This window comes from Danio rerio, chromosome 12 (genome assembly GCF_052040795.2).
Source record: "Danio rerio strain M-AB ecotype USA chromosome 12, GRCz13ab, whole genome shotgun sequence".
NCBI lineage: Eukaryota > Metazoa > Chordata > Actinopteri > Cypriniformes > Danionidae > Danio > Danio rerio.
In genome coordinates this window covers 9,604,391-9,617,530 of record NC_141032.1, presented here as the reverse complement: position 1 = coordinate 9,617,530, position 13,140 = coordinate 9,604,391, and the positions used below count along the sequence as shown (strand labels likewise).

Here is a 13,140-nt window from a genome sequence, read left to right as displayed (position 1 = left end):
AGCGCGAGAAGCCAGACAAAACTCAGGATCAAAAGTGTTTTAGCAACCTGATTCATGAACAAACTGCCATGTTTATCTTCGTCTTTTGGACTTTTATAAACTGGGAATGACAAACTGACTCTCTAACAGAGCTTACATGTGCTGGTGTAGATTACAGACACAGATGAGAGGTTTGCACTGACTGGGCTATATTGCATGTGTTTTTAAACTCAAATAAGTACTAAATGTATGCTGTGTGTAGTTTTTCTGTAATTAATAATATATAGTAGACTGTAAGGGACTGTATGTGTTCATTTATGTTGCATTTATATATTTATTTAAAATAATTGCAGACGTTACAGTAGGCTATTTTGCACTGTCATTGATCTGCAGTTATAATCAAATCATGTTCTTAGAAAAGTTAGTAATAAACATTTATAAACAGGTATTTGTGTATAAAGCATCTGTTTTGTGAGAAGTGCTACTCAAATTATATGCAAGCGACCCGTACAGCTTTACTGTAGACATTTATTCGAGCGAGCATGACGTCGACTTAAACTTTCTATCATACACCACGCCTGGGGTTAACATGTCCAGAAGTTCAACTTTTTGTTAGCATCTTCCTTTTTCTTTTGGGTGCTTTCTGCCGCATGTCTTTGACAGTGCAGAACTTTTTGTTGACATTGTGGGGAGAAAACTTTTAAACATACAGTACATCTTCGGAGTCCAAGCGATCCAAGATTTATGTAAATTTGGCAAGCTGAACGCATTCTGTACAGTACAGGAGACATTGCACAGAAGAGATTGATTGACAATGGTCTACAGCCAGTCAGGACGCAGAACATAATACGCTGTAAAAAAAAAAAAAAAAGCATGTCAAATTGCACAAAAAAAATGTATGAAAAGTGAACTGCGTTATTGCGAGGGACCACTGTATAGAATGTTAATGTTCAAAAATCACAGAAATGTGCTAATTCTGACTTTTTTTTTTTTCTTCAAATAGTCCTACTGCAACGATCCTGACCTGGTCCTAGAACTGAAGAACCTGATAGTTATTTTTGCAGACACTTTACAGGTACTGTCCAGTAATGTTTAGATCAAATCAAGTCCATCTTGCTTTCAAAATTAAGTCAAATTATAAAATCTGTATTTTCTTTTCATTTGATAGATTTGCTCTGCTCACTCAATATTATTGTTTGTTTTTTTGTTTGTTTGTTCGTTTTTGTAGGGTTATGGCTTCCCTGTGAACAGACTTTTTGACCTGTTGTTTGAGGTTCGAGATCAATACAATGAAACATTGCTCAAGAAATGGGCCTTGGTGTTCAGGTCAGAGGAACTTCAGCTTCAACATTTGAAATTGTTCATAATATGGCTATTGACTGACATATATCTCTCCCTTTCTGAAAACAGGGATATTTTTGAGCAGGACAACTACAGCCCCATTCCTGTGGATACTGAAGAGGAGTATAAGGCCGTGGTCAGTCGCTTTCCCTTCCATGATGCAGAGATCGAAAAGGTTTGTCAAGCTCTCATACATTTATATATTCGTACTTTTAACCCACTACCACACGCATTATGATAAATCTGTAATATATATATATATATATATATATATATATATATATATATATATATATATATATATATATATATATATATATATATATATATATATGTATATATATATATATTTGACTGTTTTTCTTTTCTTAAAATGGATTCACTAAAAAAAAAAATAGGAAAAAAAATTTTTTTAAGGTACTTTATGAAATGCTGCCATATGGCAACAACGTCCAACAATTGATCTAACTTAGAAGTTTCTAATTTAAAACTTTCCTTATAATTATTATTATTATTTTTTAAAATAATTTAATGGGTGTTGCAGCACTATGAGCTTTAACACTGAACTAATAAATGACACCTTATACATACTTTACCACAACTCATATTCCAGCAGCTTTCATTTATTATATTCTTTTTGCAGAATATTATTGAAAACAATCATAATATTTTATTATCATGTATACAACATACAGGAAATGTAAATATTATAACAAATAAATAACAAGTCTAGTATATCCAGATGCATCAGAATAATGTAGCTACTAGCTAACAATGTTTATATATATTATACTATATACTATACTACGCCTGTCTTATTTACCTCTAAACAAACTTACCTGAACTGTCTCTATCAAATGTCCAGTCTGCATCATTCTCTTGGTCACTAAAACCCATCTCACCCTCACTTTCATCTGCAGGAAGAGCCAGTTCTGTCCTTTTCCTCTTTCACTTGCTATAGAACATGGTGGTGCTCACTAATACACTGTTCCCTGTATTGATATCTATTCAAAAGTAGTATTGCCAATAAAACTAGATTTTAACCATAATGCAAATGCCATTAACACATGACTAATCAACATTATATTACTAGCTTTCACGTTGATATTGTTACAACTTAAAAGTTCACAGCTGACTTTACTAGCTAGCTAACCCATTGCAATATTGCATGTTCCACTATTGCACAGTGTTGCCATTTGGCAACATACACATTTGATCGATTTACAAAAAACTAATTTAATTTAAAAAAATTCAGTTGTGAATATGTCATCATAACTTACTGGAGGTGATGTTTCTGATTTTTTGTGGCTCTTACATAATTTGATCCTTTGTTTTTATTGACGTTTACATTTGCATTTAACAGCTACTCACAATAAACGCCAGTCTGTCAGAAATTGTGCTACAGAAAAACACAGCATGTCATGTGACTTAACCAAAGCACATCATTGGCTACTCTAAAAGCTACTAAAAAAGTAAATTATGTTGGTCTTAAAGAAACAGTGGCAGGGAAATGAACATGAGTATCATGTTGCCATATGGTTACGCCCTGCAGTAGAGGGTAATTGAAGTCTGAATTATTAGCCTTATGTATATTTTCTCCCCAATATCTGTTTAATGGAAATAATATTTTTCCACACATTTCTAAACATAAAAGTTTTAATAACTCATTTTTAATAACTGATTTCTTTTATCTTAGCCATGATTACAGTAAGTAAAATTTTTCTAGATATTTTTCAAGATACTAATATTCAGCTTAAAGTGACATTTAAAGGCTTAACTAGGTTAATTATTTTAATTTGGCAGGTCAGGGTATTAAAAAATAATTGCTTAAAGGGGCTAATAATAATGACCTTAAATTTGTTTTTGTTTTTAAATTAAAACTCCTTTCATTGTAGCCGAAATAAAACAAATAAGACTTTCTCCAGAAGAAAAAGTATTATAGGAAATACTGTGCAACATTTTTTGCTCTGTTAATAATCTTTTGGGAAATTAAAATAAAAAGAAAGGCTAATAATTGTGACTTCAACTGTAGTTTGTAGTGGTAGTTTTCAGTTTTTACATACAGAATAGTTGGGCATCATCACCATATTGTTGGGTATAATCAATAGCTGGGCGTATTCACCAAATGCGATTCACAAGTTTGATTCGTAACTGCATGAAAACAATGTAAATATGTCACAGAAATTAAATGAGTTGTATATGTAATTTCTTTTTGACTAGTTTGAATCTTTCCTTATTAAACAGCAACAATTCCCAAAGAAGCTGCCCATGTCCCAGTCAGTGCCTCAGATCTACTCTCAAGTGAAGGAGTTTATTTATGCCAGCTTGAAGTTCTCCGAGTCACTCCATCGCAGGTGAGCAGATGCCATCGACACCCTCCACATCAGCAGACACATTCAGCACTCAATTGTTGGTCAGTGGATATTGAATGAAAATATTGAATAATCATGGTAAGGAAGGGGGTGTTCATGAGATTGTCATGAAACTTTTATTCATCCATTTATTCATTCATTTTCCTTAGTCCCTTATTTATCAGAGGTCGCCACAGAGGAATGAATCGCCAAATATTCCAGCATATGTTTTACGTAGCGGATGCCCTTCCAGCCACAACCCAGTCCTGGGGAACATCCATACATTCTCTCTCTCTCTCTCTCTCTCTCTCTCACACACACATACACACACACACACAGTCACACACAAAACCACTTAAGCCAATTTAATTCATCCAATTCGCTTATACCGCATGTCTTTGGACTGTGGAGGAAACCGGAGCACCCAGAGCAAACCCACGCAAACACGGAGAACATGTAAGCTCCACACAGAAACGGCAACTGGTTCAGCTGGGACTCAGCCTTTATTTGTCATTTATAAGGGATTATACAGCATAAATAGTCCTCACTTTAGATTAGGTCACAAAACTAGATGAAGTAGAGTTAATAAAGCATTTATTACTATACATAGTAACCGTTAATATATGCCTGAATAATAAAACATATAAACGTTGATTTCAATAGTTTATTAATCATTTACAAACTCATTCTGAATGATCCTAAAAACCCTCAACTACTCTTAAATACAACTGGTTTGTAAATAATGCGATACTTAATTTAGTAATGAAAAATAAATCATTAACTAAGTATGATAGTACAATTATTAAGCACATTTTAAATATGTTTGTAAGTCAGGAAAAGAGAATTTTATTAGCCGCATTTATAAAGTGTTTGTTAACGTCTATTAATGTAGAGTCAATGCTTGACCAATAATGAATTGACTATTTGCTAAAGCTTTTTTAGCTTTTTGATTTATAGTGTGTAGTTATTATAAAGTGTTACCATGTTATTGGGATGTTATTCTAAAGTTGCAACTATATCTTGTATACTAACAGTTAATAAATGAAGAATAGTTGCAACTAGAATAACGTCCCAATAACATAAACAAACTATTAACTGATACTTAAGTATTTAGTAAGTAATTTACTAACAGCTTGTAGGGGTGTCACGATTTCGATTTTTAATCGAAATCAATCGAAATTTATGCTCAATTTTGATTATCGAATCAAAAAATAGAATCGTCGATGCTGCCACACCCCCATGTCACGTCAGCTTGGCTTGCCAAGCGGGAAAAAAACAGGCTTGTTGAAGTGCTTGTTAAACTGCAGAAGCAGGAGACCCGTCGACAGAGCTTAAACCCTCTCCTCTTTCAATGAAGTCGCCGGTGTGTAAGCATTTTGGATTTCCAGTGAGTTATGTTGACAACGTTCGTGTTGTCCACAAAAAAAAACACAGTTTTGCAAGCTCTGCTATGTACGTATTACGTACGATTCGTCCGATAGACAACACCGGCATCGCGATCCTCCGCCTGCCCCCGTTGCAAATCCGCTCGCGAAAAGTACACACTCAGGCCCTGTTTACACTGTCTTATTATTATTTTAGAACGACAACGATTTGACATCCACAGTGGCGTGTAGCATTTCTGAGCAGCCCTCCGTCCTCACTACCTCTGAAAATGCACATCACGTAACCACACAGACACAGACGTACTCACAGCCATATGAGCTTGAGACAGCAGGTCCAGGCAGTCAGAGGATTGCTTCAATCTTTCACTCACTTGTACTTAGTCATTTTAGCGAACACCTCAGATACTGTTGGCTGGTTCCTGTTGGTTGTGCGTCTTGTCACTGCCTATTCACGAGTCCCGCAGAAAAAAGTGATTGACAGGTGGTAATTATGTGTGTATCTTGCCTTTATTCATTTACTGTATGATTTGTTTATGGGTAAAACAAAGACCATGCAGGTCAGGTAGTTTAAACGGTAGGCTACAAATAATTAATTGGTCATTAATTAATTATTCATAATCAAAAATCGAATCGAATCGTGCTTTTAGAATCGAAAATGTAATCGAATCGAGGGTTTGGAGGATCGTGACACCCTTAACAGCTTGTTTATGATCAATCACTAATTTATTAGGTAGAGTTATAAACCAGTAAAATATAGTTAACAAGTAATTTATAACTTGTCAACTAACAGCTCGTATCTATAAGTTACAATTATAAATTATTAACAAACTATTAACTATTATTAAACAAGTCATTTATAACCCATTAACAAACTGTTTATTAATGGACTATTAATTAGTTATTACTAGGGATGTAACGGTATTGTAAATACCGTCATACCGCAATATTAATTTTTTTCGATATTACCGAAGTCGCATGATTCGGTAAAACTATAGGTCTTCTGAGAAAATTTGCTCAGGCGAATGAAGCGAACGGGAGGTAGCTGAAACTACATTTCCCATCAGCCCAGGCGTGGCCATCATCCCTTACGGTCTGTTGTCGCTACAGATCCAGTAATGCGGAAATGGAGTGTGCTGCTAGTTGCGGAGATGAAAAAAAGATGGAAATGATCGAACCTAAAGCGGGTGTTGTCGCCGCGCGCGTACTGAATAGCGGTGTTGTCGCGCGAGTTCTGAACAGCTGTGTTGTCGCACGCGTATTGTAAAGCGCCGAGGGGGAGTTGAGCGCGCATACTCAAGAGCGGTGTTGTCGCGCACCTACTGAAGGGCTGGACGGAGGTTGTGTCGCGTCGCGGGGGCACTTTTGATCGTTTTGGAAGGGCATTTTCTATCCAAGACTAAAAAGGGCATGTGCACTGCACAGGTTGAGCCCTATGTGTGCACGTGCCTGCAAGTTGGGGAATACGACTAATAGCAGTCATGGGGACTGCAGAAACACAGCACACTGTTCAGATTGATGCAGACATTGACTTGTACCGCAAAGAGACCTCTATCTCACTCATGGTTTGTCTTCTCAAGTGGGGGAAAGACAATGCACAACGTTACCCACTGCTGTCAACATGGGCCAAGTCATATCTCTCTTGTCCCAGAAACCTCAGTCCCAAATGAGAGGGTTTTTTTCTGTTGCAGGGGACATGCCCAGAGATCCCAGCTTTTACCAGATTATAGTTATATGATAATTTTCCTTTAAACCCATCTCTATCTAAGTGAGTGAGTGATTAAATGTTGAATGTGATGAGTTTTCAACAATACTAAATTGAAACTTTATTTTTTTACATGGTTTAATAATTTTTTGTTATTAAAATTGAAGTTCCTGTTTCAAAGCTTACAGATAGATGACTAATTTGTATGTCATTGACACTTCTGGTACTTTTTTGGAGTATTTTCAAAAGTTTTGTTTTTTCTGTAAATGATTCAATAAATACCGTACCGTGACATTCATACCGAGGTATTACCGAACCGTGAAATTCTGATACCGTTACATCCCTAGTTATTACGGATAGTTATTCTAAAGTGTTATCAATATCTGGACCTTTCGGCGATTCAGATCATGTCGTGTGAAAGGACTTTTGACAGAAAATAACATCGGCGATCACCTACAGCCAATGAGAGAGCAGCATCCTCTAGTGTGGGTATCTGCAGGTCAGCGGGAGGTTATAGGAGAAATTAAAAGTGCTTATGAACAGTTGATTTGGACCCAAGAAATGTGGAGAAAATGAGTGAAAATTTGTCAGCAGCACCTGTGTCTGTTTGACGTGTCGTGAGCAATACCACAACCAGGTCAAAAAAGAAAAAGCTGAGGGGAAATTGCTAATTCCCTTCAAACCCAGGTGAGCAAATATGCACATTTTCTACTCCATTAAAAGCTTCTTTCTCATTATGTAGGTAATAACAAAAGAAATACTACATGTTTTTGGTTGTGAGATGTCGTTTGGGCAAAGTTGTCGGCGATACTTCCTATTCCTATAAAGTCATGCAGTGTTAAACCCCCTGATTCATCTTGCAGTGTAAACAAAGCAGTGACAAAACGCTAACCCAGATAGTCATGCAGTGTGAAAACATCTGTGAAACGATTACCTTGAAAATCATGCAGTCTGAACTCTGCATTAATGTATATGACAGTTTTCAAAAGCACGCATACAATCTTGTTCATATTCATGCCATGTATCTTGATTATAAATGTGTAATGTCACCTCTTAAGAATGTCTTATGAACACCCCTTTAGGTAAAGTGTCACCAGAATCGCTCTTGTTAACCAAACAGAAGACAGAAGTTGTCAGTCAGTTGTCACTCATCTCTTGACCTGTCAGTATGGGCTTGTGGAGCTGTTATTGTGACATGACTCTCTCCATGGGAAGCCTTTATTTACGGGTTTGAGTCTGTCTTTAAAAGCGCCACCCTCCCCTTCACCTCCAGCCATCCCTTCTGCCAATATTTGTTCTCTTTAAGCTCTGTGGCATTCGGCTGGCCGTTGTGAGGGGTCTGTGTTGTGCTTGTCATTGGCACCCCAAATTCTTTCCCAGAGGGTTAGAAGTGCACATAGCTGGTGGATTTTACCTCCCGCCGTCCATCACAGACAAAGCAGCCCTGTTGATCAACAGAGATCCAAGGTCATCTGGTGTATCAGGATGTAATTGTACTTAAAGCTGCAACTTTTTTGCAGCAACAGCTTTTCTAGCATAAAGCTATAGTCGCACTGCACTTTTCACCTATAGACTTCCATTCGTACGCACACGAATGCGGCAGACCGGAAATGCGAGTTTGTGCATCAAGTCTGGTATGTCGCTGCATTCCAAAGTTCAAGCTTGTTGAACCATCGACCATTAGAAGATCAAAACATGAGGGCTCTGTAAATAAATGTAAAATATGGAGCAATCGGTTGCTTTGTCGAAGTCTAATCGTCTTGCCTCTTTTCACAACATAATCTTTATTTTGTATTTTCTATTGGATTCAGGTCAGGTGATTGGCTGGGCCATTCTATTCACTTTATTCTTCTCCGATGAGCGGGCGCTGCCATTTGAATCTTTTTGGCTTGAGACTTCCGGTCTCATTCACTTCCATTCATTTTTTGACGTTAAAAACTGCTCATGCAAACATTTGTTTGTAGAGCAAGTAATTTGACCGTTTTGCTGCTGTTTATTATTCGTAGTCATTTCCCCCATAGGCGACTGAATCTGAAGTTCTAAGACAATCGTGAAAACAGGCGCACTTCCGCATTTTAGAATAAGGTCAATAGCTTGATTTTCTTTTTCTGAAAGCATTTGAGAGATTCCTTGGCTGTTTTTTGGATCATTGTCTTACTGAAATGTCCATTCTTATTTGATCTTCGCCATCCTGGTATTGTGGATGTTGGACTGAAGCCGCTAATATTACTTTACGCTGATGAAGGACAGAGGTTTGCTGAAGAACTACTGAGAGATTTCAGCTGCTGTCTGGGCTTTCACTGCCTTTCTACACTTCCCTTTCTTTATGTGTTCAATATTTTGCTTTGTCATTTTATTACACATAACTTCATTTGTAAACTAATTAGATTTGTTTTCCTTTCATATATGGATTTCTTTGGTTGTTACCAACATCAGGTGAAAATTTCAAGTCAGCAGCATCTCTAGAAATGTTTTCTGAGGAAAATGGTGACGTGTTGATTACTGTTGCTTTTTAACATTATTTGCAATGTTTTAGGTGAATTGGATGTCATATATCAAGTAGTGTTTTATCTTAATAACTTTTTAAAATTATATCTTTTTTTTGTTTTTCAGCATTTGATTTGCTCTTATTTTAAGAGAGATTATTTTAGGTTAAAGATTATTTTCATCTTTAAACTACGTGATGGGATTTGTCGCTTTATTATTTTTGCTTTTTTTGCACAACCCATAAGGTTTTCATATTATGTTTAAAGTTATATTCTAATTATTTTCTAGTTTCAGGAAAATAATGTTACAAACACATACAGAGAATAAGCAATGCATGCAATAGAATGACAGTAATGGGGAAAAATATATAATAAAGGAGTTTAAAAAGTAACAAGCAATATAAAAATAAGAATAAAATATGCAAATGAACAATGTATGTACAGGTGTATTAAAATAGACAATATATATATATATATATGAATAAGAAATATCACATGTGTAGCAGTGCGATATGGCTTTATATCGGCACTGGTTGGAGGCGTGCCTTAGTGTCCCACCAGTGCTGATATACAGCTATATTGCACTGCTATCCGGTGATTTTGCATTTATACAACAGTTTGACGGCATTGTTGTGTATATAAAAAAGAAAATCAAACACAGAGAGTCCCAAAAACCTTTTTGTGCAAGGAACTACTTCCTTCCGCCATTCATTGACATCTGCAGCTGACGGCAGAACAGCCGAAATCATTACCATGAAATGACTCTGCTGTGTTGTAACTGTAATGTCTGGTCAACTATAATTCCAAGTACATTGCAGATCTCTGCGACTATGTTACTATTGCAGACTTCGATGCTGAAACGATATATTGCGCTAACCAAGAATGACTTCAAATGATTTTAATTAATATATTATTATTGATTTTATTATTGACATATTACAATACTTGTCCAAGATTTAAAATTCATTCACCTGTGTTTTCTATTTATGTATGCTTTCTTATTGCATTATGGGACCTTGATCTGTAAACTTTTTGATTATTTAAAATTAAACTCTACTGTTAACAAAGTGACTTTTATAACCACTTATAATAGTGTGAATTTATATTATATTAATATTACATTCATATACTAGTGTGTGTCATATAATAGAGTGCCTTATTGCCCCCCACCAGTTCCGAGCCATATATCGCACCGCAACGAGTATGATATTGCATTTATACAACAGTTCAAAGACATAATCGTGTAAATAAAATAGAAAATCAAATCTTTTGTATGAGGAACTACTGTCTTCTGCCATTCATTTACATCTGCAGCTGACGTCAGAACAGCAGAAGCTGTTGATCCTTCATAAACGTCACTTTAAAGCTAGTATTTGAATGATTCTCTAGTGTAATATCTAAAGGGATGACAAAACAGGTGGTTTTGCTCACATTTTAAGATTATAAGGCTGAACGGCAAAAAATGCCATCAGTCTAGAGACATTTCCCACTAGTTCTCTGTTGCAATTGAGAAATAATTAACCCCGACAAAGCCAGAGCAAAACAAAGACTACCAGAAACACCACCAGACTATAGTATAACTACAGCACTACAACATACAAGAGAGAGATTGACTTAGGATGTCACTTATCTGTTTAATAATGAATTGATCAGCTGTAGTTTCAAACTACGCTGAGTTTTTCTCCTCTTAGGGCTTATTATGCGGTCTCTGTCGCCATCTTCCGGCGGAACGTCAGCCGTCTTTGCTCTGCTCAGTATGACAGTCTGATAAATGCCGACGCTCTGTATCTCTGAAGTTATAAATATTTAAAATAGGCACTTTCCTTATAAATAAACTGCAATATAAACAATTACATTCTCACATAAAAGCCCTAAAACTACTTTATGTTGTCCAACAGCTGCAATGTCTGTCAAACTGTAATGAATATTGATCTGCTGTCACTCTATGTGGGCGGAGTAATACAGAAGGAGGCTGTACGAGTGCTGTTATTGTAGAATATGGCCTGACCATCAGCCAATCGGATTCGAGAGCCAGACACAATAGTTGCTTTATCTATAACACAGATCTTTCATATTTCCCTTTTCCGCCATTGCTGATTCTTTAGCCAATGCTGGCCCAAACATTTCCACAGACAGCAGGCCAAACGATGAAACCTCTTTTGCTTTGAACGGTATGAGGACTGAGGAGACCCACATGAGGCAGTCAGAACACTTATTAATTGATCCAACAGTCTTTTCTCCTCCTGTGCCTCTCTAATCAATGCAAACGACTGGAGATTTCACACTCCTCTCTAATGGTTTCTTTGTTATTTAAGCAAGCGATAATGAGCGACCTCTGCGCCTCTTCATGGAGCATTTTCCACCTGATCACTCCCCCTAATCAACACCTCATGCTGAGACACACGCTCTCCAACCGCAAAATCAACACCAGCCAGCGGTGTCCTGTAAACACTCACACCTTACAAGCAAGCTGGACAACAGTAGGGCTACGGCAGTGCTAATGAGTGCAGACAGCAGGCATACTATACTCAGTACACTCCATGACATAATTTACTTACCTTGACTCTAGGGCTGATTATAAGATTATGCATGGGCTGCTATAAGATTCTGACATTATAATAACTTTGGATAAAAATTTTACAGTTTCACAGTATTGAGATTACTGCTCTAAAGTACATTTTTTATTTTTATTTTAGTTTGAAATACCTTGAAAAAAATACTTAATGGAAACAGCAAGTATCCCATTTTTTTAATCCCATTTGATTACTTTGATTTTTGGATGGAAACCGCAATTTTTTCCTCCTGGTATATATATATATATATATATATATATATATATATATATATATATATATATATATATATATATATCAGAAAATATATTTTTATTATTATTATTATTATTATTATTATAGTTTACATTTTTTTGTCTCACTACATGGAAATACTTCTTTATTTGCAAATGTTTTATTCGATATTGAAGTTTCGTGCGAAAGCTAATTTCCCCCTGGTTATATATTATCAGGAAGTGTCATTTTTATTATTGTTTTTTTTTTTGTATTGTATTGTTTTTTTGTTTTTTTTTTTGTTTTTGTTTTGTGGTCTCACCTGATGGAAACACTACTTTATTCGCAAATGTTTTTGTGATATTCTAGTTCTGTGCATAAGTATATTTTGCATTTTTGGATGGGAATAGCTATTTTCCCCCTGGTTATGTATATAAATTAATTATATTTTTAAAATTATTTGATTATTATTATTATTTTGTCTGGTTGGAAATGGTATCTTATTCGCAAATGTTTTATGTAAAATTTGTTTTATTTTTATTTTTTTAATTAATATTTAATTAATTTTTTTGTGTCTCACTGGATGGAAATGGTGCTTTATTTGCAAATGTTTTATGAGATGTTTAAGTTTTGTGCGAAAACTATTTTCCCCCTGGTTATATATTATCAGGAAGTGTCATTTTTATTATGGTTTTATTTATTTATTTTTGAAATTTTTCTTTTTTTTGTCTCACCTGATGGCAACACTACTTTATTCGCAAATGTTTTTGTGATATTCCAGTTCTTTGCATAAGTATATTTAGCATTTTTAGATGGGAACAGCTATTTTCCCCCTGGTTTTCCCCCTAGTTATGTATATAAATTATTTTTATTTTTTTATTATTTTATTATTATTAGTAATATTTTGTCTCACTGGATGGTAATGGTATCTTATCCGCAAATGTTTTATGTGAAATTTCAGTTTTATAATTTTTTAATTAATATTTAATTAATATTTTTGTGTCTCACTGGATGGAAATGGTGCTTTATTCAAAAAAAATTTATGTGATATTTTAGTTTTGTGCATAATCCTACTTTGCATTTTTGAATGCAAACATAGCTATTTTCCAC

The 13,140-nt window shown here is 35.4% G+C and overlaps 1 protein-coding gene across 12 annotated transcripts in view; it reads left to right on the top strand.

Annotated features, from left to right (window-relative positions):
• Positions 1–13,140, top strand: part of exoc6 (exocyst complex component 6) — a 122,652-nt gene that overhangs the window by 65,409 nt on the left and 44,103 nt on the right. For all 12 annotated transcript variants that reach the window (XM_087274851.1, XM_087274849.1, XM_087274854.1 and 9 more), the window contains exons 12-15: positions 983–1,054; positions 1,208–1,305; positions 1,390–1,495; positions 3,565–3,674. In XM_087274851.1, coding sequence (XP_087130977.1) covers positions 983–1,054; positions 1,208–1,305; positions 1,390–1,495; positions 3,565–3,674 — 386 coding nt within the window. The remainder of the gene's footprint in view (positions 1–982; positions 1,055–1,207; positions 1,306–1,389; positions 1,496–3,564; positions 3,675–13,140) is intronic.